Source organism: Colletotrichum truncatum, assembly GCF_014235925.2.
Source record: "Colletotrichum truncatum strain CMES1059 chromosome Unknown Contig_0003, whole genome shotgun sequence".
Lineage (NCBI taxonomy): Eukaryota > Fungi > Ascomycota > Sordariomycetes > Glomerellales > Glomerellaceae > Colletotrichum > Colletotrichum truncatum.
Window position 1 is genome coordinate 973,724 of NW_027222400.1, and position 25,787 is coordinate 999,510.

The 25,787-nt window shown below is 51.0% G+C and overlaps 8 protein-coding genes across 8 annotated transcripts; 4 read left to right on the plus strand and 4 right to left on the minus strand.

Annotated features, from left to right (window-relative positions):
• Positions 1 to 182: 182 nt before the first annotated feature.
• CTRU02_205142 (vacuolar carboxypeptidase) lies at positions 183 to 1,973 on the minus strand (the record flags this gene model as incomplete). The annotated part of the gene is made up of 3 exons (XM_036724278.1): positions 183 to 337; positions 390 to 1,600; positions 1,663 to 1,973. 3 exons carry the CDS (start codon positions 1,971 to 1,973, stop codon positions 183 to 185), a joined length of 1,677 nt encoding a protein of 558 aa, XP_036583905.1.
• An 815-nt stretch (positions 1,974 to 2,788) lies between these two features.
• Positions 2,789 to 4,356, minus strand: CTRU02_205143 (amidohydrolase family protein; the record flags this gene model as incomplete). The annotated part of the gene is made up of 2 exons (XM_070204506.1): positions 2,789 to 3,596; positions 3,644 to 4,356. The coding sequence occupies 2 exons, from the start codon at positions 4,354 to 4,356 to the stop codon at positions 2,789 to 2,791; spliced, it is 1,521 nt and encodes a 506-aa protein (XP_070061610.1).
• Positions 4,357 to 8,261: 3,905 nt separating this feature from the next.
• On the minus strand, positions 8,262 to 9,176 carry CTRU02_205144 (chitin binding protein; the record flags this gene model as incomplete). Its single annotated transcript, XM_036724276.1, has 2 exons — positions 8,262 to 8,315; positions 8,415 to 9,176. The coding sequence occupies 2 exons, from the start codon at positions 9,174 to 9,176 to the stop codon at positions 8,262 to 8,264; spliced, it is 816 nt and encodes a 271-aa protein (XP_036583903.1).
• A 5,192-nt stretch (positions 9,177 to 14,368) lies between these two features.
• On the plus strand, positions 14,369 to 15,753 carry CTRU02_205145 (uncharacterized protein; the record flags this gene model as incomplete). The annotated part of the gene is made up of 2 exons (XM_036724275.1): positions 14,369 to 14,554; positions 14,620 to 15,753. 2 exons carry the CDS (start codon positions 14,369 to 14,371, stop codon positions 15,751 to 15,753), a joined length of 1,320 nt encoding a protein of 439 aa, XP_036583902.1.
• Positions 15,754 to 16,863: 1,110 nt separating this feature from the next.
• Positions 16,864 to 17,424, plus strand: CTRU02_205146 (uncharacterized protein; the record flags this gene model as incomplete). Its single annotated transcript, XM_036724274.1, has 1 exon — positions 16,864 to 17,424. One exon carries the CDS (start codon positions 16,864 to 16,866, stop codon positions 17,422 to 17,424), a length of 561 nt encoding a protein of 186 aa, XP_036583901.1.
• A 281-nt stretch (positions 17,425 to 17,705) lies between these two features.
• CTRU02_205147 (uncharacterized protein) lies at positions 17,706 to 18,710 on the minus strand (the record flags this gene model as incomplete). The annotated part of the gene is made up of 2 exons (XM_036724273.1): positions 17,706 to 18,177; positions 18,232 to 18,710. 2 exons carry the CDS (start codon positions 18,708 to 18,710, stop codon positions 17,706 to 17,708), a joined length of 951 nt encoding a protein of 316 aa, XP_036583900.1.
• A 2,662-nt stretch (positions 18,711 to 21,372) lies between these two features.
• Positions 21,373 to 23,919, plus strand: CTRU02_205148 (uncharacterized protein; the record flags this gene model as incomplete). The annotated part of the gene is made up of 1 exon (XM_036724272.1): positions 21,373 to 23,919. One exon carries the CDS (start codon positions 21,373 to 21,375, stop codon positions 23,917 to 23,919), a length of 2,547 nt encoding a protein of 848 aa, XP_036583899.1.
• A 471-nt stretch (positions 23,920 to 24,390) lies between these two features.
• On the plus strand, positions 24,391 to 25,192 carry CTRU02_205149 (cyanamide hydratase; the record flags this gene model as incomplete). The annotated part of the gene is made up of 2 exons (XM_036724271.1): positions 24,391 to 24,613; positions 24,675 to 25,192. The coding sequence occupies 2 exons, from the start codon at positions 24,391 to 24,393 to the stop codon at positions 25,190 to 25,192; spliced, it is 741 nt and encodes a 246-aa protein (XP_036583898.1).
• Between the last annotated feature and the right edge of the window lie 595 nt (positions 25,193 to 25,787).

The window sequence follows — 25,787 nt, forward strand, 5'->3', positions numbered from 1 at the left end:
AGAAAAGCTTTTTAGTACATACCCAGAGCATACCAGCAAGTGGATGCCTCATAGCTATTGCATATCATATTTTTATTTTTCATCCATGCTATGGTAGATTTTCTATTGCGAACCAGTAGGCAATGTTGCACGTTATTGTTCCATGTTTCTCTCCTTTCTGGACCAAAGATTTCGAGTCAGTTTCAGACATCGGCCGCATCAAAGTTGCGAATCAGGTCATAGTAAAATCTAAGAATTTCTAGGTGCGCGCTGATTTTGATTCTCTCATCAATCGTATGGGCGTTGAGTGTAGCGCCATTCCGAATAGGCACAAAGCGGTAGACATTTGGCGTGAGATCTAAACTATTAGTCAGGCTCAAAATTCTGATGCGTCGTTTTTGAAGACTTACTTAGGTAGTGTCTCGTGTCCGTGTTACCGGTCATGGACTCGCCCACAGGAATAACCTTGCCTCCGTCGAATGCAAAGCTAGATTGCAGAGTACCAGAGAACAGATCCCAGATTGGGCCCTTGGTAGGGGACAGGGGCGCGACGAGCGTCTTCTGGCTAGAGGTAAGCACCAAGGTGCCGTTGTAATCGACATCGTACAGCGGCTTGACGTCGTCCTCCAAACTGACACCGCCGAAATCACGATACTGCTGCGCAGCATAGTTGTCGTACTCGTCGTCGCCCTTAAATGCCTCTACCTTGATGCCGTACTTCTCCACAATGCCGCTGATGTACCTGACAATGTTGTGCTGGATCTCGGGGATGCTGTTCTGCGGGGCGACGCGGTAATTCACGCCAACCTTTACGACCTCGGGCATCGCGTTGATCTTTTGGCCGGCCTGGAAGTAATCCACGCTCTGAGAGGTCTGGAGACGGTAGTGCGTGGGACGGTCAATGGTCACCAGCTCCTCCGCCAGAGCGTCCAGGTCGCCCTCCTCCAGCAGACGGGTGATTTTGGGCTGGGCGTCCGGGGAGTACCGCGCCTGGCAGACGATGTGCTGGTACAGCGGGGACGAGGTGGTCAGCTTGGGGCTGTAAGGGTGGGACTCGAGCGCGACGACGATCTCCGACACGATGCCGATGCCGGTATGCGGGAACGGCACGGACGAGTGGCCTCCCGTCACGTGCAGCTCGAACCAGATGTCGACGTGGCCCTTTTCCGTCACGCCGGGGAGGGCGTAGAGCGTCTTGTCGTCGAGCTGCTGCAGGCCCATGCCTCCCTCGTCCAGGATGAGGGCCATGCTGTTGTTGCCCCATTCCTTTTCGAGGTGCTTCGCGATGAAGCCCGCGCCCCTCCGCCCGGAGCACTCCTCGTCGAAGCCCGAGGCCAGGATGATTGTCCGGTTGGGCTTCCACGAGGGGTCCGACAGGAGCGTCTCGAGCGCCGAGAGGAGGGCCGTGAAGGAGTTCTTGTCGTCCGATACGCCGCGGCCCCACATCCATTCGCCGTCAAAGTGCGCCGAGAAGGGCGGGTACGTCCAGGTCGATGCGTCCGCTACGGGGACGACGTCCTGGTGGGCTGCGAGGAGGATTGGTTTGAGGGAAGGGTTGGATCCGGGGATGGTGTAGACCAGGCCGAAGGTGTTTACTTTGACCAGGTTTGAGCGGGCGTGTCTGCAGTCGTTAGGATCTTGTACAAAGTCAAATGTCGAGGGTGGTCTGAGAAAGAGACGCACAATGCGGGATAAGTCTTTCTGATTACGTCGTGAAGCTCGTAGAATACCTTCCAACGGGGATCTTTGTCAAAGTCGCCCAGGTCATCGTAGCAGATTGATGGCACGCGGACGAGGGCTGCGTGGCGCTCGACTTGTTTTAGGAGGGCTGCTTCGGAGGAGAATAGGTCCTTTGCTGAGGGCAGCCCATCGTTTGGGGATACGGGGGGTGGGAGGTCACAGGTGAATGAGGAGGACGAGGATGAGGGTAGGAGGGGGTGTTGGTCTGCGAGGGCGAGGGCCGCTCCGAGGAGGGTGATGATTCGAGAGCGCATTTTGTGCCCCCTACGACGTTTGCACAAAGAGTTATGTCAATGGACTTGACTGGCCCAGTCGGCAGACTCTCGACTACCAATTCTAGTGCAGACAAGATTCAGAAAACCGTGAACCTCTCTTTTTAAATATTTTTTTTTAAAGAACTGGGATGAAGAGGAATGGTAGGATGAGCGGAGAGTACTGGCAAACGTCATTTTGTATGCAATCACACACACACGCTGAACCCCTGTGCTGAATTGCATGGCGTGATAGCTACCCGCGTCTCTTCTCCATTCTGGTCTGTCCTTCTCACGAATCCATTCGCTCGTCTTCTCTCCCCCCGCCGAGATAGGAGCGGTCCTGTGCCAGATAACGGGGGGGTGGTCAGAACAGACATACCCCTAGTCTTTGCCGATTTGCCATGTTTCGGTATCGGGGCGCTTCCGACGCGGTGCCGATGCGGAGATGTGGGTTACGGTGAGATGCCGCGGGGAACTTGCGACCTTCCCTTATTGGAGACTAGGGATTTGGAGGAGGGTACGGAGTAATGTTATTGGGAGTCGGGTATTTTTTGGTGGGGTAGAGAGAGGTTTGTCGGCAATTTGGCGGTTTGAAGATGGTTATCCTGGGTTGTTTGGAGTTGATAAACTGGATTTTACGGTGTCTGGAGAGATATGAATGTTTATGTAGGGTTTTTGTTTATTAGAACGCTTTTACTATCTATACTGATGGTTTCTCGTCTTCGGCCGGTGCCGGCAGGCTGCGGAGCCATAACCCGAAATCCCATGTATCATCGGGGCCGTCGCCGGTTACGGAGTCTTGCCGCCAATGTGTCTCAGTATCCCGTCCCATAGCCCCTCGTCGCATCAACCTGGTCCGGGGCTTTCAGTGGAAGCCCGTTGTAAGCGAGGAAAGTCTTGTCAATGTCAAACTCAAATTCGACAGCCTGGTCTTGTATCTTCTTCGCCGACTCGGCAAACTTTTCAGTCACCTCGTCCAGATCTTTTGCCGCCAGCTTCCCGTCCCTTTTGACGAACTTGCCGCCGACCATTACATGCTTCACATCACTTACGTGAGAATGCAGGATGATGGCCGCGATGGGGTCCCTCCAGCCGACCATGTTCGTCGACCGCCCGTCAAACACCACCAAGTCGGCCTTGGCGCCGACGCGGATAACGCCGAGATCGTCCCTTCGCAACGCCAGCGCGCCTGCTCTCGTAGCGAGGTGAAAGGCCTGGTTTACCGACATGGGATTGTGGCTTGGGAGTTTCCACTGGTCCAGCAGCTTTCTGTACGACCTGTGTCGCACGCTCTGCAGCCATAGTCTCGCTTGCGTGATGATGTCGCCGGAGAAGGTCGCGTGCGTGTCGACGCCCAGGGAAGCTTGATCCATGAGCAAATCGCTTTCGACGTTGGTGTGCCCAAAGTGCATCTCCGATTCGGGGGTGATGGAGACGTAGTGGTTGTGTTTCCGAAGCAACTGGTGCTCGAGCGGCGTGATGTAAGTGGCGTGCGAGAGGACGATGGGAAAGGAGCGGTTGAGGAGGTCGTGGGATAGCAAAAGAGACGGTCCGTTTGGAGCGCCATAGGGTCCGCCGACCAAGTGGGTTGTGAGAAGTGGGATATCGTTGTTTCTGTCGTCGTTTTAGTAAAGATTTTTGGAAGATGGCGGAGAGGTGGAAATGCTCACTTGATTAGGTCGAGTGCTGTTTGCAGATCTTCGTTTCCAGCCATGTTCCAATAGTCAAAGGAAACGCTCAACTTGACGAGGTCGTTCGTCTTTGTATCGTCGCGCAAGATGTCAAGCCAGTGCGCCGCTCTGTCCTGAAGAGACATGCCGGACCACGGGTCGAGGTTATATCCAAACCACACGCGGGCGCCGCTGTTGACGGTAGCTTTGAGGTTGGCCTCGGCGTCTTCTCGGGATTTGATGCCGTGCGCGTGGTCAATTAAGGACGTCACTCCCGCGTCGAGCGCTTCATACAGTCCCATCAGCGACGAGAGGTAGATGTCCTCCGGCTCAAACAGCTCAGTGGCCTTGGTCCCCGGACTCCAGCGCACAAAGTACTCTGCGAGGGTCGTGTTGGATGCGAGGGTGCGGTATGTTGTCTGCCATGTGTGCCGATGAGTGTCGATGAAGCCCGGAGATATGATTGTGTTCTTGGCCGGGACGATTTCAGTGTCGGGTGGAATTACGGGGGAGGACAGATCATTTGAGGACGGAAAGATGGCGGCGATTGTATCTCCTTGGATGAGGACAGACGTGCCGTGGAGGATCTCGTTGCTTTGGGTTTCCTCGTTGAAGATTATTACTGTGGCATGTTCGAATAGAGTGGATGTGAGTTGCGCGTTGATTACATGGAGACTGGCGAGCAGCGCTCCGACAAGAGATTTTCGTGCCATGGTGGGCAATCTGCGGTTTCTTGTCACTCTGGAATCTGATGAGGGCTGGCAAATGGGGTGGTATTTAAACACAAGTTTACGATGTAATGTCTCGAACCATACTTACATTGCCGCCGTGTTGGTGATCATTCTCCATACGCATCTTTTGGCTTCCAATCATGTTCCGCGTGGTCGCCTTCGTACACCAACCTGCATCGGACATCGCGACTTTCTTCAGCGTTTTCCCCAATTTTCCTGGCGGGTTTCTGTTCCTAGTCGTTCGGGGGTCAAAGCCGTCTGCAAGTGACGGTGGATTTTCTCGCTAAGCTGCAGGCTTGCCTCGGCAGGTCGGAAAACAAGCCGTTTGTCGACGAGGAGATAATAACATGTTTTTGTTAAGTAACAAGGCATGTTCAGTTTGATTTAGCAGGCTACTATACTAGGGCCTTGGTGAAAAGTAGCCATAAACATGGCAAATGATATACGTCTTTCTCACGCTAGATTAGTTCACTAACGTCCACCTTGACGGAAAGATCAATGGGCATATCTCGCATGCGAAGGTCAAGCTAAAACATCGAATTCTTTCTGAAAAGCACTGTGAGTGCGCAGGAATCAATGTTGGCAATTTGCTTGAACTCGTTGGGTACTGCGTTGTCCAATCTCTAGCGCAAACATGCCTCAGAACGTACTTGGTCGCATTAGCCCATGTAACTGAACATCTCACAAACTATGAAGCACTGTAGACGATTGATCTTTCTGGCTTCCCGAGAACAAATACCGAACTTGAGCCAGACAGTAGAGATAGTTGAGGGTGCTAAAGTGTGGTTGTCGATCATACGATGTCAAACTAGAGACAGTAGGAGAGAACTGAAACATGCAGTCAGCACTGCCATTTAGCATTCGTGATGGAGCCTATATTAGGCAGATGAGTAATCTTACGACTACTGCGTAATATACCTTTCGGAAAAGTTTATGTATTGATTCAGTTGAAACTCGGCGAGCATCTCTAAGTCTAGGGAGACACCATCGGCAATTAGATTCATACCGAAACACCCTCTATTTTAGTGAAAGCATGCTAGTCGGTTCTCATGTGTGAAGAAAGCAGATATTTGATTAGGGAATCAAAGTGTAATTCACTCAGACTCATTTTCCCCAAACTGCGAAAGGCCCCGGTACAATCTATCTGCTCTCCTCCCGACGCACAAGACGTGCGGACGTTACAATGAGCTGCTCTAGGCGTCTAGCAACTACGATTGGCCATATCATTACGCGACTTTAGGACATTGGTGTTGGCACCAAAAGCGATCGCATGAGACACCTTGGCAGTTCGATGTGGACGCTTACAAAACTGGGAGACCAAACTATGCCGAGGTACGACATGAAGGGTGTCAGTTGGCGATATAGGTCTGGACATATACCCTGGGATAGTTGACTATAACAAAAGTATACAAATTAAATAAGTTTTGTGCCTGCGTCCTCGATAGAGTTTTCCAGGGTCACCTTGCATGATGGAGGCACCGAAAAGAAGAGCGGTTCATAACCAGTCAGCAAGTATATTCCCCACTGTGCTCCGTTTAGAATGGCAGATTGAATCTAATCAAGAACTTGGCTTTTCCAGATTATGTGCCAAGAGAAAGAGAGAAACAAGGCAATATACAACATGCCAGCATTTCAAAAATGTAAAAATTTAACTCGACGTTGGCCTGATTCGAACAGACGCTCCCGAAGGAACAAGATTTCTAGTCTTGCGCATTAGACCACTCTGCCACAACGCCGGATAATCCCTGTTACTGATCACAACTGGGAGTGGAGATGCTTGGTTCCAGCCGATGTGGTGACCAAGACCCAACACTTTCTCAGCACACCGCTCACTTGGATAAGCCGCACGGTTCCTGCTTGTGGTTGCCGAATTTCAGATGAATCATTCAGAATGTTGGCTCCGCTGGGTACCGTTACCGCGGTTATTAAATGGCTTCTGTTTCGATTATTACTGAGCCACCTTTCGTGTTTGACGGAAGTGTTCCAAAGGGCATTTCCACCAGCCGTTCCGTGTCTTTGACTACTTTGATACTTGTTCTCTTCTGTCGGAGAACGCCACCTTGAGAGCCATCTTAAGATCAAGAAATAGCAGATCATCCTGGCTTATACCAAGGCTACGCATCATGTTTTGATTCTCTCTCACGCTACAGTTCCCTTCTTCCAAGTTACAGCATAGAATCAGCGCCGACCGGTTCGGAGGTCCGAAACGGCTCAGCCTTGATTCCAGACACCCGCAACTGCTTTCCCTGAACGGTAATGAACGAGTGGCCTGAATAGGTCTCAATGTTTGCCAAGGCGTCTGATCCGTCTACGAGTGGTCTGGCATACGACACACGCCATACGAGTACGTAGGACACGTGGCTTGTGTTCTCAATGAGAAAGACTACAGTTGCAGAACTTAATAGTTGGCCAGTTGGTAAAATGTAAATTATATTAACGATTACGCGATTCGTATTCTTCGCCTGTAACATTGATTATATGATCAGCAGAACAGAAATTGCCACCTTGAGACGAAGACCTTTATGTTGAGATGAAAGTCACATCTGGTGTTCCAGCATCCAGGTATTGTTTCTTCTTCCGAACTCTGTCATCTTAGGACGTGGCGTTGTTTCGTGTTCGCTCTCGGTGAAGCTTTCAGCCTCATCGCTTTCAGTAGACGATTTCTGCCTTGGGCTTTCTTGCCTCGAACAACGAGAGCGGAGCGACTCGTCCCCAATTGAGGACCCGATATCCGGAGTCTAGCCCACGAGCGCGGATGATCAGCAATGGTGATGATCTCCCGTCCACTCCACATCCCATAAACCGTCCAATGTTATAGCCGTTTCGCTTACGGAGGCAACAAGATGTCCTTGTACACAATCCGGGCGGGTATCGGCCGATCCGGTAACAAGTTGGCCGACCGTTAGCACAAAGCCCAAGACATAGGGTTGACGGGACGAGTCAATTCGGCCATGCCAGAAGAGAAGAGTCCGACGAGTTGACGTCAATCGCCGAGGAAACATCCGCCGGCGGGTCACCTAGGGTATTTGTAAAATGTCTTAATTGTTTCTATTAGGCTATTCACCGCTCCTATTGCGCAACATCGGTAGTTTGCTGGTGTATCAGAGTGCGGGGTAAAGGGATGCTTGTCGTCCAATGTCTGTAATATTTCGTCGGCGCGGTCTCCGATATTGTTTCACTTCGGACGGCGCAATGACGGCCTGAAGTCCAGACGGGCCGTATCTTGACGCACTGTGGATCAGTGTGTGTTCCTGGCAATTAGCCGACCACATAAGGGACGATCTATCTTGATGCTTCACTACAGACGATGACTAGAGTAGTTCGGATCTTGGTGTCGTGCATTGTCCAGTCTGAAAAAAAACTGCAAAGGTTAAAATGCCTACACGTGTTGGGGTTCTGAGGGTGGGATGGAAAATGAGATGTTGACGACCAACGGACACGTAGCGTGAGAATTGTGTTCGGTTGACAAGATACGCAATCCATTTGATGTTGAAAGAGTTAAGTCGGATGAATACGTGGATCCCCCATTACACCTTGGAAGCCCAGGGTAAACTAGGTAAGTTTGTTCTCCCACATTATGTTTCCATCCCAAAACTCCCCGTGTGCTATGTGGTATGCCAAGATTTCAGGTACGAGACTTCATGTTTCACTTCAAGGCGTAAAAAGCCGTCACATTGCATTGACAACTAGACCAAATTGTGTTGGGTGAAGAATAATAAGTATTGAACATTTGAAGGTATGAACTTTGTACAAGAACATGCAAATCCCAGGTTGCGGGGGTCAAGCCCTTTTTGAAACTTCCAAGTCTGGTTTCCAATTCATCTCGTCTCAAGGCTGACCGGGTATAGTTGCGACTCCGACGTCTTTTCTAAACTCTATTTTCCTGTTTAGAAGCGCTTGCGAAGAGCATGTCTAGCGCTACGACGCTTGTTGCAAGAGGACTGTGTACATGGGCCGGTTAGCAACGAACTCTTACAATGTTAAGGTTTCGCTCCGAGCACTGAAGGGGTGTCTCGGACGCATGGGAATGTTGGACTTACAGCAGGAGCAGAGGCGGCGGGGGCAGAAGCGACAGGGTCGCTGGCTTCGTCAGAGGCACCGGTAGCAGGGGTGGAGGGAGTAGCGCTGGGAGTGGTGACGCTCTGGAGGGTGGTGGGAGTGGCGGGAGTAGCAGGAGTAGCCTGGGCAGGGGGAGCGGAGGTGCCGGAGCCAGACCCGGAACCAGAGCCAGAGCCGGAGCCGGAGGTGAAGTCAACGCAGCTCATGTAAGTCTGCTTGGCCTCAGGGGAGTCCCACCACCACTGAAGAGCGCAGTTGCCGGCAGTGCCGCAGCTGGAGGGGAGGCTGTCGGGGAGGGTGACAGAGAAGGCGGTGTTGTTGGCGGCGACGCCAGTCTTGGTGGAGGCGTAGTTCTCGAAGGAGATCAAGGGGGATCCGATGATGGAGTTGGCCTTGAGGTCGACAACGGAGACGTTGGCGACACCAGTGTGGGGGGCACGGATCTCGACCTTGAAGTCAACAGTCTGGCCGGGGGAGTAGCTCTGGACGTTGGCGGCGTTGTCCTCGAACTTGTAGCCCTTGCAGAGCTCAAGCTGGCACTTGGAGGAGTCGAGGCTGTTGCCGGCCTGCTGGGCGAGGCCCTGGATGTTGCCGTACGGGTCGGACTGCTCGGTGTTCCACATGGTGTTACCGCAAGCCTCCTTGAAGGCATCACCAGCGGGGCGGGGAGTAGGCGACATGACCTTGCCGTGGGCCGAGACGGCGGCGACGAAAGAGAGAACGGTGACGATCTTGGACTGCATTTTGAAAGATTTCTTGATGTTCGGTCGAAAAGACGAAAATGAAGGTTGTTTGTTTCGGAAAAGGGAATGTGAGACTGGGAATTTGTCTTGCGATGTAGTTTGTAAAAAAGCTCAAAAAGAGTGGCTTGTGACTAGCACAGCTGTAAAGAGAGTGAAAAAAAGAATGAACGTGAATGAAATTGAATTGGATAGAGACACACAAAGATCAGACAGGAAGACAAACTGAAATCGAGGTTGGCATAGAGGAGACTCTTATACGGTCTGCCTCCCAACTCACCACACCCTGTCAGCGTGGGATACCGTCACTCCTACTGGTGCCATGGCGGCCCAGTCCGTGACCCTGCCACGCAGCCGGAGCCATCTATTCGTGACGACTAGAGCGATAGAAGCTTTCAGGGGATGGAAGGGCAAATGAGGGACGAAAGCCTGGGCCGGCGCTTGGCCAGGTACGAACAAGAGCAAAGCAGGCATTACCCTCCAAGTTGCGGCTTATTCAGTTTGTGTGTGCTCCCACCTCTTTCCAAGAAGACCAAGCCGCCCAAGAGATGCGATCTATCCATGGTCCTGGAACATGTCAGCCAACAAGTCTCGGGCCACTCTCTGACATGGGGGAATGCGAGCGATTGGATCAGGCCCAGTCAGGACTCCCACAATAGGCAGTGTTTAATTTGAGTGAGGCTAGGTGGGCTTTTGCTGGACCGGATGTTGACCTAGTTCGGTCATCATCCTCGGGCAGATGCCCACGAGGCGGCTGCTACGACATGATCCCTGCTTTTTACAAGGATTGCTGAAACGGTTCCACCACGCATCTTTCAGGCGGCTCGGCCGATGTTCTCCACCAACATCCCTCGAGCGTCTCCATCTTCTAGCTGAGTCTACTCCATCCCATTGTCAGTCCCTCGGCTTTCTCATCTTTCAGCCGTGATGGAGTTTTGTCCACTGGGGAGTCCTTGACGCAGGTAGATAACACTGATGGGCGATGAAGGGAAGATGCTGCTTTCAAGAGTGACAGATCATGTTTACCGCCTCCACGTTCACCCGCTGGAAATTTGCGTTGCTGCAATCGTCTGTTTCAAGAAGACTTCAATGACCCAGGTGTGACGTGAAGCGATCTGCTCGCTCGGGCTTTTCTGAGGCACATTGGCCATTGCTGTGACCGTTGACTTGAACGGGTGGCCAGATCGGATGTAGTCTAGCTTCAGAAAAAACTCACAGACTCTCGGTTCAGTAATCTTCGCCAGAAGTTCCCGTCATCAACATCTGCCCAATCTGGATTGGATCTTAGATTGAAAGATACCCATTCTGGACAGCACCTCAATCTCGTCCTTCACGCTTTCGCAGCGCCAACATCTCGTCGAATCTGCCGAGCCTCAGCGGATATCTCCCATCAACCTCTAACCCGGACTTCGCCTGGTGGGCTCCGCGCCACTCAACTAGGCTTCTGGCTCATGGGCCTGTCATACTGCGCATCATTTGAACGCACTTCTCCAACGGTTCTTGACCTTGGGTGCTACTACTACATACTACGTAGTAGGGTAGGTTTGGGACGCAACTGGGGCGTAGCCTGGGCCTGGCCATGTCGGCTAACTGGCCTACTGACTAGTAAGCGCTCCTCTCAATTCACGTATCTTCCTCTTCCCCTTTTTCGTCTGATAATCAACTGAACACACTGACACTGATCCCCGTGCCCACAATCGGGGTTGTGAGCAGGGTCCAGGGCGCTAAACCTTGCACCCGAAGCGGATCCAGTCAGCCTCCTGTGCAGTAAGATTGTTTTTACAGTAGAGTAGGGTACGAGAAAAAAGGGGCCTTGTGAAGGGGTGGACGAATTGAGGAGCAGCCACATCAATTCATGCGACGGAGAATGTGGGAGATGAAAGGTTTGTAGAATTTCATGGGACGAATACTGGAGATCTGCAAATTGAACAAAAAAGAGGCGCCCACAGTCCAACTGAGGTTTCCACATATGCACCTGAACCGAATCGGCCGATCGATAATGACGTAACTTAGGATTTCATACAGTACAACGGTCGACTATTGACGGCTGGTTTCTTTTTTTTCTTGGGAGACCAAGTAAGCTTTGCCTACTGCTTCTTGGGCTGGATCTTGCGGCCTACTCTACAGACTTGTTTTTTTTTTTTTTTTTTTACTTTTCTTTTGCAAACTTGCTACTCATTGGCATTGGTTAGTTTAAAGCTGTATGGTATTAATGAGTCATAAACACATAAAGTCTATGATAACGATCACCAAAAAAAAAAAAAATCTTTAAAAAACGGGCGTGCGCAGTTTCGAAATATGTTGATCCCATTAATGGGACGTGTACGTCACTTGAATAAGACGAATCTGTTTATACCACTCAGCTCGGTTGCCTATAGAAGCGATGCTTATAAACAACACCGAGTGCATGAGTAATGGGATGAAGCCGTTGTATCCGTACATTCAAGAAGTGTTTCAACCAAGGTATCGTTGCTGCTGAACTGGGCCTAAGAAATCAGCCCTCATATCCAGCCATGAATAAATCATGCTTGGCACTGGAAGCTTTTTTCCCTTCGTTCAGCCCTAGCACATGCAAAGATTTCGTCCCTGAAATCTTGGCAGAAACAGGCTGTCTCTCTTACCAGCAACTTTATCACTGTCATTGAATAGGTACACCAGCCCAACAGGCGAGTGCTATTCTTCCTTAGCCAAGCTCGTAGAAAGTCCATGCAGGTCAATATGATATCCGGGCTGTCCAAAAACTCCGTGGCCAAGAGCGTGAAGGGCACTGGATCCTCCTCCCCGCCGCAGATAAACCCCCAGGCGCCGCGTAATCCATGTGCCCCTTTCTCTAACATCGCTACTGCACGCTTCACCCCACCAAGGGGCAAGGCTAACAACCATTTTGAGTAAAAGCCAATCTCCTCGTAACCGAACTTTTTTCTTTTCTCGTCAAGTTGCTGCCAGCGCTTAAAACAGTAATATCCATACCTCAGTACCTGTTGGGTTATCAGAGACGTCACTGGAGGCGGCTTATCAGACATTCAAACACCAACATGCGCCATGCCTGCTGCCCTCGCCTCGATGGATAGGAACAACGGCAATCAGCTAGGCAAGCAAGTTGAACAATACTCACAATGTAATTCACGGAATGGCAATCTAGGCGGGTCCATGACCAGAGCCACGTTCTCTCAATAAATCTCATCGTGATCCATAGAATTTTGCTTCGGCTGTGGGTCGCCCTGGGACTTCACCGATTCGTCCGTACTAATAATCACGTTTAGCCTACTTTTATTGAAGCCCTGGCATTTCATCTCCGTGTTCTCGAAGGCTTCAACAGGCATCTAGGCCACTTGAGCTCCTCACAATATTGATAGAATGGAAGCTAGCCATGGATTCAGGCACATCCTTCCGGCTCTTTTCCCGGTGCGTCAACAACACTACTTTCCGCATTTCTACAATATAATCCGTAGTCTTCCCTACTTGGCTTGATTAAAAGATCCACAACTGGTCCCAATCATGGTCGTGATAAAGTAAAAGGAGCCCAAGTGCAAGGGCAGTGTTTCTTTTGCGGTCCAGGTCCTGCGACAGCTACAGGAATCTTAGCACCTGTTTTGCTGTTTTGCAGCCATGAAATCCTGTTCCAGATGGGTTTACGACACGTTATCAGTCTACGGTGTTAGGCAACCAGTCGTGGTTAAGGCGATAAATGCCATTCAGCCACGTCACATCCAAGACGCGCAGCTGCTACATATAAGGGCTGTACCTTCGCACAATTTGCGAAGATTCAACCTGTCAAGGAAAATAACCCAGAAGGTAAAGGGGGCTTTGACGTGAGAACCTCCACAACGTATGCTTTCTGTGCATAAAAAACCCCGAGGCGTTTATTACGTACCTACCCAGTATATCCAGTTTACTGGAGGTGAATTATCAACTCACTCTTACGGTACTGAGTCGAGGAAACAGAATGCTATAATTGCCCTTTTGTCTCTTGTCTTGCTTAGATCTGGCTTCCATACGTGGCTTAGCAACAAGCAAAATCTCACAATATCAGGATATTTAAGAGGCCTGAATCACTTCATACATGTCATTGAAGACTTCTACAGTGGACAGAAGAGTCTGAGATGAAGTGACACCCGACCAAACTCTTCCCTTTTCTTCAAAGACTAACTTTACCTTGATTTTCAGCATACATATATACATACACATATAGGTATTTCTGGTTTTGAGTAACACGGGTACTTAAAGTCAGATGTGACGAATGTTGAAAGGAATGAGAATAGTCTCAACCTAGTACAGAATCTTACCCAGTCTCCAGAGCTACCTGATGGGAGTCTCGGTCAAGTTTCCAACTGTGATATTGGATGTCAGAAAGTTTGCCCACTCAAACACTGGCATGGCAGCGTAATCACCAACAGTGATTTCTTGGAGAAATCGGACTGGATCGTCAAGTCCTGGCTCTGCTGCCAGAGACCAGACAGTACGTTCAAGGTGCAGTTAAAACTCCTTTCTTTTTAAGCACCAAAAGTCATTCTCCGGCATCCACTATTTATCAATGTATTGCTTTTTTCCATCCCTCAAGCTATGGGATATTCCTCCGTCCACGTAGGATTACAGTCAAGTAGACTTGTGTCTACCAAACCTGCTTATTTTCTGCCAAAAAGAATAGTTAAATACGACAGATCCGGCAATATGATGACAAATTGGGGCGAAATTGGCTTTGATGTGAGTTGCGACCGGAATGGGTGTAGGCGTTCCGGAACGGGACCGCCCGATCGGCACGGAGTAAGATCGCACAACCATACCGGAACTCGCCCGGAGCTTGATGGACTGTACCTGGACGGTCTCCAACAAATAGAAAATTTTCTTAGCATTTTAAAGTCCATGCAGAAAGATGTTCAAGTAGATGACTGCGCAAGTTGGCCTAGCCGCAAAGGTCTACTTGGGTCCTCAAGCTGAGCGTAGCTTAGCATCTTTGAGGTGCGAGGTAGGTGGCTTGGCCAGATGTTCCGGAGACGGCTCAAGCCCACGTTTACGGACCATTGGCTCCTTTCAGCTATTCTTAATGAATGAATAGATTATTATTCCCGTACATGCTGTTGAGAAGCGCCGACACTTTTTTCTTTTCTTTTTTAGAGGCCTTCCTTTTTGCGCCTCCATCACCATCTGACACAAACAAACCGCCAGGCTTCCACCAGTCGACGAAAGACATCGCGATGGCCATCGGTGAACATGGATTCTCACGGGCAAAGAATTATGTCTACCCAGAGGCCATGCTTATTTGTCATAACTCTTCCGACAATTCAGCATACCATATCGGTGCGCATGAATTCGACTGCGCTCATTTTGGCCACTGCAGCTGCCCTCGAATGCAAGCTGAGCCCGACATAGCAGGAAGAGGTGTACGACGGAGTCTATCCTTCAATTCCATGCAATTCCACGCCCCTACTAACCAAAGACTCTAAAGGTCATTATAGCTTTCGTCTTTACAGCCTTTTTAACTTTGTTCACGACGGTCTTCTGCCTAATCGTAGGCCGTACGAACGAGAACCGACAAACCATTAACCCAATCGATCGATTTGCCCGTAAATACATCTCGGTCCCTATTCGAAATTTAATTTTCCGTTTACACATGAACCCGAACATTCAGGCCCTCGTCGCCTACGATCTCGTCAATACTCTAAGCGACTTACAATTAGTAACAGGATTGGCCATCCTCACCGGCGGTATGAAGCAGCTCTTTGACGGTACAATCTCGACATACCACTTCATGATTGTCACCGACCTTGCCTGGTTCTGCTCCAACACGCACCTATTCTCGCTCCTAGTAATTACGAGTATGCACAATAGTGTAAAGCGCACACATCCGGAAAGGCATGACCACGAGCACACATCCCTCGCCAAGAGATTGGCAAGGGCGCTGAGAATATGCTTCATGATAGCGACAATTATTTTATTGATGTACGCTCTGTATGTCACGGGATACGAAAATATCTACGAGCCCGGGCAATATCGTTGCCCCATGAAGTGCTCGTTGGGGTTGCCGAAAGGAGGCCATGCGGCGGCGCTGATGACTCTCAACATGGTGATGATGGGATATTTCTACTCTATACAGGTTTTCATGAGCTGGCATACCGGAAGAATATTTTGGATGGACTACATCCGGGGCTTCCTGATCGATAAAAAAAGTCAGCCATTCAATGTGCTGACACCCGAGACGATATTCAGGAAATGGTCGGAGAATAAGCCGCTGACATGGCTCAGGAAGCTCTTCGTGGGGGTCTGGTACATCTTTGCGTCGGAGGTTTGGACTGTCATGGGGCTGTCCGCATACTTTTGCTTTGGACTCTTCTCTATCATCGACGATCGAATAAGGGGACATGCGGAAATGGAGGAAGATGAGAGAGCCGAGGAGAACAACCTGGTATTCAGCCAGCTCGTGCCCATTTTCCTTCTCATCATCCCGTTCATGGGGCTGTTTGAGTCATATGCGCGGCACTGCAAGGCGGATAGGGAACTCAAGTCGATAGAGCCTCTTGGGGCTTGCGACACCTTGACGGGTAAGGCTTCTACGAGGACAGAAATCGGGATGAAGGAATGACGTAGAGTATTACGGTGTAGACGAGGATGAGATGCCAATCACGGGGAATTTCATTACAAGCCGAAGATCGGATCAGTTTGAATTAAAACAATTAGCACCAATGCGCTACTGAACAGTGCGGCGGCGCGCAGGGCGCAGTTCGTCGTGTTTCCTGTCCCAAGTTAATGACGAAAAGTGCCTCTCCCGGCATGACATTTTGTCGAAACATGGAAAACATTGGTCAACATCGACACTTGTCAAACAGTGCCGAGGAGATCACGGCCACATAACCTCCGCTCAATCGCCTCGATCCGTGAATCTGCAAGTAAGACGAGGGAACGCCAAGATCGTCCCTGTCAAGCCCTGTCTTCTACCTGGACTCGGATACAGAGGGGGACAGCGCCTCCTGTTCGCCTAGACAGACGTGCGAGTGTCTCGAACACCCGCCCTAAGACGCAAGACATTTGGGGGAACCATTGAGCTGGATCGCTCACTCGAGTTAACCTTTGGCGCTAATACCCCTTCTACGCTCTCGGCATAGCGGTGGCTGAGCGAGGGGCACTTTTGTGACCTCTAGCATCAAGATGGATGAGATTCGAAACGGTGCCAATGGAGTGGCGGCCACCGTGAACCTGCGCAAAAGGCCTACTGTAACAGAGGCCTTTCTGATTTCTCCTCTACTCCGTACACACGTTACCAATTATCATTCGGAAAGGAAAAAAGAAAATGGAAAAAAAAGTCGGGGTAAGGTGCAGCGAAGGAGCTAGGCAGCCATGAATCTTCACTAAGCGAAATCAGGGGCGGGTTGGTTTGGGACATGAAATGAGCTCCACGATGTAAGTCATAAGCTTGTCTGACACCCATGCGATGTATTCGACATAAGACGATGGAAAAAAACATTCAAAGGGGCCGAATGCCATGAGATATCTGCACTGCATTTCGCTCTCGGACGTCTCTTCGAAGCAGCTGTCGTCATCAACCCCCCCTTGGCCGTGCTTGTTGAATATGCCTCGGAAATATTAAAGCCCCTCGCCCACCCTGGTCGCCGACAATCACTTTCACACAAATTCAGTATCACAAAAACAAAAAAAGGAGGCGAAACAAACCGTTAAACCAGTTCAGAAAAGAAAAATGCGTTCCTCAATTCTCCTCTCAGCCGGTATTGCCGCCACGGCTAACGCCATGCAAATCTTAACTGCGCCAAACGAGCAGATTGGCGGCGCCATCAACCAGCGCCGCGATCTGGCATCGTGCACATCCGTCGCGTCGGCTGTTCTTCCAAGGATCACGGATAATGTTCCCACTGTCCCCGCTGATGTCGCCAACTACCTAGCCTTCTCGGCCACCATCACGGATCCCTGCTCCAACCCGACCATCACCGGCTCCATCGGCTCCGCATACTCTACCTACGCTTCGGCATACACATCATGGAGAGAGGCTCACATTGGCGACTTCCGCGCTCTGTGGCAGGCGTGTAGCGACGTCCAAGGCGTCGCGACCGTTTTGCCCGTTGGAACAGGCCAGTGCAGTTCCCTGGTTGCGGAGATCACGAGTGCCGGACCTGTTGGTGGTGGCTCCGGCGGAGGAAACGGCGTTGGCGGGGGTAACTCCGGCAATGCTGGACCAAGGGAGACGGGTGCCGTTATGGCGGCTGCCGCTGTCGCCGGCTTCGTTGTTGCTGCAATTCACTAAAGGAAGCATGATGTGTGTTGGCAGAGATATACGATGGATATGAACGACATTATACCAGCATGCGTTTTAGTTCCTCATTATGAGTTTTTTAATATACCTACAAATTGTCATGTTCGCTCGATTTAAGTGCTATCTAAGTCTGAAGTTTTCAATGCAGCGAGATTCATATTCACATGGTGATCCACGATTATTCTCTCTTGCTCATAGTATAAAAAGTTGCCTCCGAAGAGTCTCACACATTATCATTACGGCCAAATATCTACAAGAATACATATATCCCATCACAGCAAGATGGCAAAGTTCCATCCCTCCTTCACTTCATGCGAACTCTTCAAATCCCGTTTTAACCAACACCGTAGCTCCATCGTCCCCTGAGTTGTAGTAACGTTGCCCCATCCGGCGGCAGTACATTGTGCCGTCTTGGAGCAGATGTCCATGCATTCGCCCATGCTCTTCGCCAACATGTTGGACATGTCGATCGCCTCCGTCTCGCCAATGTAGTCGATGCCACATACCCGCAGGAACCGCTTATCAGACCCAGTGGGGCTGTACACCGTATTATCCGCGTCGGGACACAGAGCATTAGGCCCAGATGTCGCGGTGGGTGAGGAAGAGGCTGTAGATGAGGTCCTCGTCGACGTGGCGAGTGTAGTCGATGGGCTGGCGCTTCCCGACTGAACTGCGGTTGGACTAGCCATAGGAGTCCCCGAGGCAGCTCCAGGCAAGCCTGAAGTCCGTGTGGGCGTCGCAGAGCTGATTATTATATGTTAGCCAGTTATCACCAAGATCATCAATCGAAAGGCATACCTCGTCCGCGCCGCACCACCGTCCGCCTCGTTCGACTTTGATCCTCCTCCGAGCCCCACACCGACGCCGACACCGACTCCGACACCAAGAACCACGAGGATGATGAGAGCGACGAGCAGCCAAAACACCCACATCCTCAACCCGCAGCATTTCCGTTGCCTCCTCTCCTGGCGCGCCCTCCTTTCCTCATCGTATAGACTCAGACCCCTCTTCCGTGCATATCCGGCGGAGGCGGCAGCGCCCTTTTCATCCGGCGGCGGAGTGCCCTCGCGATAGAATGTGTACTCGTCGCCATTGAGAGGCGTCGGATCGTCGCCGGCCCAGTAGACTGAAGGGATAGAAGCCTTGCCGAAGATGGAGGCCTTGCCACTGCGGACGGTGGGTGCTTTGCGGGGCAACGGGACGCTTCGCTTGGCCTCGATATCGCGGGGGATGACGGGGATGGGCTCGTCGGGCGGCGGAGGGAAATTGTTCATCATCTTAGTCGCCTCTTGCGACCTGTAACTTTTTTTCTTTCTTTTTCTTCCGGGTTGAAGCAAATCGTCGCGGGCTGCAACATATGCTTCTTCTCTTTTTGCTGTCCAGATATCGGTGTTTTCTGCTATGCAACCGCTTCCAGCATCACCATCATCTCGATTTCTTCCGGTGAGAGACGAAACTATCGTGAACGCTTGATGATAACGTGTAAAGATGTGAAATTGAGCGAATGTGATTTAATTGCGACGTCGTCGCGTCTGCCAAGCGAATGTCGATCGTGTTAATCGTATTTGGGGGCCGGAAAAAGCGTATGCGATACGCTGGTTTGTCGCTGCGCTACTTCGTCGCCGCGATTTCAAGTGCTGGGCCGTCCAAATGCGACCGTTCAACGTTCAATACACCAGGCGAAAAGAGTGACGCTGGTGGTGATGATGAGTGAATGAATGAGTGAATGAACGAATGAATGCAAGATGGGAAATGTCCCAAAAGCAATGCAAGCAAGGAAGAAGGGAAACGAGAGAAACGAAAAAGTGGATGATAGAGTTAATCGAAACCCATGATCCCTTCTCAGTTCGGAACTCTCTCCCCCATACCCTGGGCTCTTGTGTCATAATAGACGTCTTAAGAGGTCTGAAAATGGTGTTGCCCCTGTTGTGATAATTTCCCGGGCTTGGGGGATGTGACGAACTAAACCGCTTTGGCACGTCAAAGCAACCTGCACCATGGAACGGCGTTGGGGGTTTGGTAGGGGTCATATCAGGAACGAGACTCGAAGGGAAAAGTTTAGTGACGCATCGATGTGCCTTTTCCCCCTCACTTGAACTTTCATTCTGTTTATCTGTTGTGTTTGAAGGTTGAGGCGGTTATCGACAAAACTTATCAACGGAGTTTACCATGTCTAGGTACATTTAAAAATGGAAAGAAAAAAATAATATTGATATGATCGACGTCGCCAACTAAGACAACGGGATCAGATGGCCTTATCTCCAACTTGCTCTCCTCCACTCAGCGACAGAACCATACCAGCTTCATGCGTGGCTCACCTGTACACCACAATGCGAAGTCACTCGACCCAAACAACCAACCAACTCGCTACCATCCTTCGAACGACACGCTCGGCGGCATGATTTCCATGATAAGAAAAGGCCCGCAGGCGAAAAAAGGCCCTAGCGTACGAAAGGTCTGCAACTAGGCCAAGACCAAGAGGAGCATATGCCCTAGCCACCCAGCCATCCGGCCCTAAAGAAAGACATTGGAGCGGCGCGAAGGAACCCCCCCCTTCTGCAGCCAAACTTGTTACTGGCACCGGAGGTTTTGTAGTCTCTTCAAGGGTGGCTCCCGAGTGGTCCCCCCCTTAGCCATAACATCCGAACATCCAAGGGCGATACTTTCCTCTTTTCTGCTGCACGGAATCTCTCGCCGTGCATCCAGTGGCTGAACACCAAATGTTCTGGGCGGGCAACTGTGCATTCTGCGCATTGCCTCGCCTCGATCGCTTCCGCTTTCCGTCTACGATTGCGCTACATGCCTGCAGATCCCACACAGAACATTGGAAAGGGTGGCGTTGCAAAGAAGAGCCTCAGAGGTATTGTTATCTGGTCATTTGATCCAAGCTGCGGCAGGGTAAGGTGAGAGAGGAGCAGTGTCCAAGGAGAGATCCTACGGGGGTTTTGGTAGGTTCAGGGGACCTTTCGTGCAGTTTAAGGGGGGGATTTAGCTGTCTTATGGTTCGTGCTCAGGGGAAGATGGTCAAACCAGCATAGTTTACGATTCATGAACGGAGACGTTCATCTCAACTTTTCGTCCCAACGGTGTCCCTGTAAGAAGCCCAATATCACCCTCTCAGAGACTCAGGCTGTGGAGCGACAGAGAAAAGACACTGGTTGAGGTTAGGACATTTCAGAAAAACAAGGAAAAACAAGACAAACAATCAAATCAACTGCCTCGCTGACGCCCGATAATCAAACTTCCAAGCCCAAAACAACGGCTTTTCATTTACATTCCATGGTCGGAGCCCACGGCCAGAGAGCCCTTGTCAAAGCCCAGACCACAACACGAAAAAAATATTTTTGGGTGATGGAAAACGGCAGAAGAACGTAAACACGTAAACATAACTTCCAGAACAAAAACCTCGAGCCAAGGGTAAACAACCACTTTGTCCACGGGAAATGAGAGCTGGTCAAACGAGTCTCTAGCGTGTGTTTACCAAGGAACATCTTTGCAAAATGGCGAACTCCCTCACAGCGGCCCGCCACAGGTCCAGGCTGATCGCTGCATGTCGGGCGCAAAATGGGGTGGATCGTCCCCACGATGACCCGGCATTCCGCCCATCGGGCACCAATTACCAACCGTAACACACCCTCTTTGCTTTCATTGCTCTTCGGTTTCTCCCTTGAGAAGCTTCTTTAAACATGCACGACGTCCCGGATATGAGCTGCAGGTTGCATTCACTTCCCGCAGGACCTTTCCTTGTCCATCGTGTTCTTTTGCTGGTTTTTGTCTGAAATCGCAGCCTGTCCTTACAGTACCGCCGTCGTCCACACCACCATCAGAAGCCAGTCTGGAAAGGGTTGAGGCTATTGTCACTGTAACAATACAAAAGAGGAAACTTTGTAGGGAGGGAGGTGTCAAAGTGTTACTCGACCTGAATCTGCGACTGCCAACATGTCCCACCGTCAAACCACGTCCCGGGGCTCACAGCCCTCGCAACTGAAGAGTACTGGACAACCTTCGAGGCCGACTACCTTGGCGGCACCCAAGCCTGTCCGCCCGGTGCAAAATTTACTGCAGCCCCCGGCACAGCAATGCACGGGCCGCCCCAGCCCTCCGGGCTACACGAGCTTCCCTCCGCCTCCGAGCCCGGCTCCGGCCGTCGGCGCTGACGGCCCTTGCCTTCCTCCGACGGTATCATCGGCAAACCCTTCTAAGGGCAGCACCGGCACCGGTCCCCGAATCGGCTTCCGAAGTCCCGGTCCTAATGCCTTGACAAGTTTTCCTCCACCCCCACCAACGCCGCCTCAAAGAGATGCGGCAGGTTACATTTCTGCAGGTGTCGCCCCTCCAACTTCATCCGGTCCTCCCCCAAAATCATTGAAGCCTGCATCATCTACTGTACAGCATCCTTCGAAATCCCACCCAATAGCCGTAACGGCCAAGGTTTTGGCAACACCAGAAAAGCCCAAGAGCTGCTTATCAGTCTCGGAGACTGAGTTGCGGCCGGGCACTATTGCTATTGAAAACCTCGAAGAGAATCTTCATAACCTCCGCTTCGCACCTTCGCCGATACTCTCAACCATCTACTCCGTCCCATCAACCCCCCGCGAAGAGCTTTCAACTCCCGACTTCACTGCCAGCACCACCTCCTGCTTCACTCCTCCTTCCACCAACCCGACCCCCGAACCAATGGTCCTGACTCCCCGCCTACCGCCACCAACTCCAAAGGAACCAGTCACTTCACCAACCCGACCCCGAGCCAACTCCCGCAGAACTACCCCGCCGAGTAGAAAGCGGGGCCGTGGCGTCGTATCTTGCATCGACACCGTCGTGACGTTCCCTACAACATGGTACATCCACTCAGCCGCTCCCAACTTCTACATCTGCTCCCGCTGTTACGAGGACCACCTTTACGGAACACGGTTCGAAAACGATTTCAAGGGAAAGATATACGACGACAAGAAGCCTCGCGTATGCCGGTTCAGCAAACCCAGAGTCAGGGATCATCTTCTCCAGCAGGTCCTTATCACCGGCCGTATCGAAGATTTGATCTCCTTCCTTCGCCATCGCAGCTCAATCCTAGACTGCCGAGGCGTCAACGGTGTCCACGGCTCCGAAGGAACAAAATGGTATCGACCAAAGAACAACGCCGTGCCAAACATGGTAGTCTGCCAGGCCTGCTACGAGGACCACATCCAGCCGTTCCGCTCTGCCGCAAACTTCGAACCGACTTCCGCGCAGCCTGCCAACGATGTCTGGTCGTGCGACCTCGCGATCCCCTACATAAAGAACATGTATAGATTAAAGGCGGCGCAAGACAACGACTGGGCGACTTTCACCACCGAAGCCGTCGCCAGAATGAACATCTCTGCATGTGCGAAGCGTCAAAAAGTCGCCGTAGGCTCGCGAAGGTGGTTTGCCCCGACCACCGGTATGCCTGGCGTTCTCATTTGCGCTGCGTGCTACTGCGACCACGTCGCCTGGTCCGGTGAGGAACACCGCTGGAAAGACGCGGGGGATAACCTAGCCTCGCGGTACGGAAGCATGGTTTACTGCGCCCTGGGTCACTTCAATGTCGGCATCGCCATGTCCCGTGCCCAGGAGACCAAGGACTTTTCTATTTTCTGGAAGGCGCTGGACATTGCTTGTCACGAAGAGTTCTGCGACCCGCAGGGCATCAAAGACGGCTCGTGGTACACTTTTCCTTCGCACCCAGAAGAGTTCGGTATCTGCGCGACGTGCGTGGCCACCATCGCCGAACCGCTCGGGCTCGCGTCATCTCTTGTACGCAAGTGCGGTGTGCCGCCTAGGTCGACTTACCTGTGCTCTTTTAACCCTGCCAGTCCGCGCTTCCTTGCCTACATGACCAAGCTCCTGGAAGGGTTTTATATAGCAGACACAAGGCCTCTAGATTCCTACGCTCTTGAATTCGCCAGTCTCCCCCTCTGCCCTCGGGACGAGGATTTCAAGAATAGGAGATGGTATGGATGGCAGGATTGCACAATCTGCCCCTCTTGTTATCATGAATTTGCCCGCGGTACCGCCCTGGCAGCCTGCATGCCCCTAAAGGGTGAGACTGTTCCCGGAAGCCTCATGTGCGAAATGTACTCTCCGCGTATGCGCTCTCTGTACACCGAAGCCTGTGAGCGGTCCCCTCCCAGTCCGGCCAATCTCCTCAAGGCTTCCAAGGCACGCCGAGCGGTGTACTTTGAGACGGTGCCCGTGATTCGTCAGATGATTCTTGAGGCTCAAGCCGCGCTGGGGCACCAACGGAGAATCAGCTCGGCGAGTCGGGCCATGGGGCAAATTCAGGACATCTCGATGAAGAGCTCTTTCGTGTATGACTTGGCTGGCGCTGGAAATGGATCCGCAAACACTTACGGTATAAAGGGCGCGTTATACGGAACGCAAGCTAGCTCGATTGCGGCTGAGTTTGGGTCTGGGACGCGGACGCTTGTGATGGAGAAGCTGGAGAAGAGATGGAGTGAAGTAGAGTAGGCATTTTCTTGTATTTTCTTTAGAGATACCACTTTCAAATATATATTTTATTACTAGAGGTGGACCGCCCGATGGCCTTGTATTTGACCGTGACCGATTTCCCTTTCATGTTACTTGATTCGTAATTCAGACCTGGAGAAACGGCACAACGGCTGACAATGAAGGGCGTATGGTAAGCACGAGTTGACATGCTTTGTTTAGTATCGTTGAAGATTCTCACCAACTACTGTCGGTATCTTTCATACGCATTACGTAATTATGAGACCAAGTTGTCGCCATTAATAATCATGACGACTCACCACGCCCTTCAATTTATATATTTTACATGAGAACTATTTTGAGACGTTCTTGACAAATATGTAATTATATAAAAGCATGAAAATTGTCAGAGGAAGCCTTGTTTGAAAACACATCAAACCCCAAACAGGAGTCGAACAAGATCTATTTTCGAAAACAGATACAGGCGTCAAAATGTCACAAGTCGATGAAGTAACTCAAAATGGCTGGACAGCCGTACCTGTCGACGCGGCAAAAGTTCTGGATGGACGTCCCTACATCCACAAGCCAGAAACCATGCTCGTTGACGACGTCAAGTTCCCATCAGACGATCCCATTGTTTCCAAAGTTTATGATTACGCCAAACAGAAACTGCCCGGGCAGACGCTCAATCATTCGATGAGAGTCTTCTACTTTGGTGAGATTTCGAGTTGAAGGTCAAATCTATTAATCTATGTGTTTACCTAACTCTCGTCTAGCATCGGTGATCGCGAAGCAGCAGTTCCCTGAACATGCGGCCGCACTATCACCATCCACTCTTGCTCTCGCGAGCTTGCTCCACGACATTGGGACCGCGCAAGAAAACATCGACAAAACAAGAATGTCCTTTGAGTTCTATGGCGGCATCATAGCACTCAACCTCCTTCAAAAAGACTTTGGGGCACCTAAAGACCAGGCCGAGGCTGTTTGCGAGACAATCATTCGACACCAGGATCTCGGCAAAGACGGCACGATAACTTTCCTCGGACAAATCATTCAGCTGGCGACGATTCTCGACAACGTAGGCGAACATCCTGAGATTCCAAACTTTGGGCAAATTATCCATCAATCAACCAGGGAGGATGTGAACAGGCGCTTCCCAAGGAACGGCTGGCTCGGCTGCTTCGTGGACACGATTAGGAAAGAAATTCAGCTGAAGCCATGGTGCCATACCACTCACATCCCCGATTTTGACAAGAAGGTCGAGGGAAACACGTTGATGAGGCCATACGAATAGCTGGCATGCCGCGGACAGTATCCTGTGAACTGGCGGGCCCTTTAACTCTGTAGTTCAATTAAGTATGATGCCGATAATTATAGAAAATCATTTGTTGACTCGTGGGACGTCCGGCGGCATTTTTCCGTCGTCATGGAAGCCTTTTGTGCAGCCATCGCATTTCGCTCCGCCATAGTAGAGTCTGGCTGTGCAGCCGCAATAGCAGGTGCACGAACTTGCTGGAGGGCCCACAGGCTTAGGTTGTGAAGGCATAATGGTTGATAGATGTGTTTTTGTCTTTTGTATAAATATTTGTGGTGGCGAGTGGATTATTGTTTAGCTGTATTGTACTGCGAATGTTATGTTTGGCTGAAGATGTTAAGGCGAGAAGCATTTATAACCAAAGCTAAGGGTTCTAAGATGCGTTTATAAGGCTGTTTTCTGTAGACCGGCTCCCGGATTGTAGTGAGATTTTTATGGCGTTGAAACAGAGCAAATGGGGAGATTATCCTATTGCCGGCGTCGGTGAATACATAGTGCCATAGTCTCGAAAGTGAATCAGCCAGAGCGGAAGGCCGAGACCTGCGTCTTATCCTGGACTAAATCAGATCATATT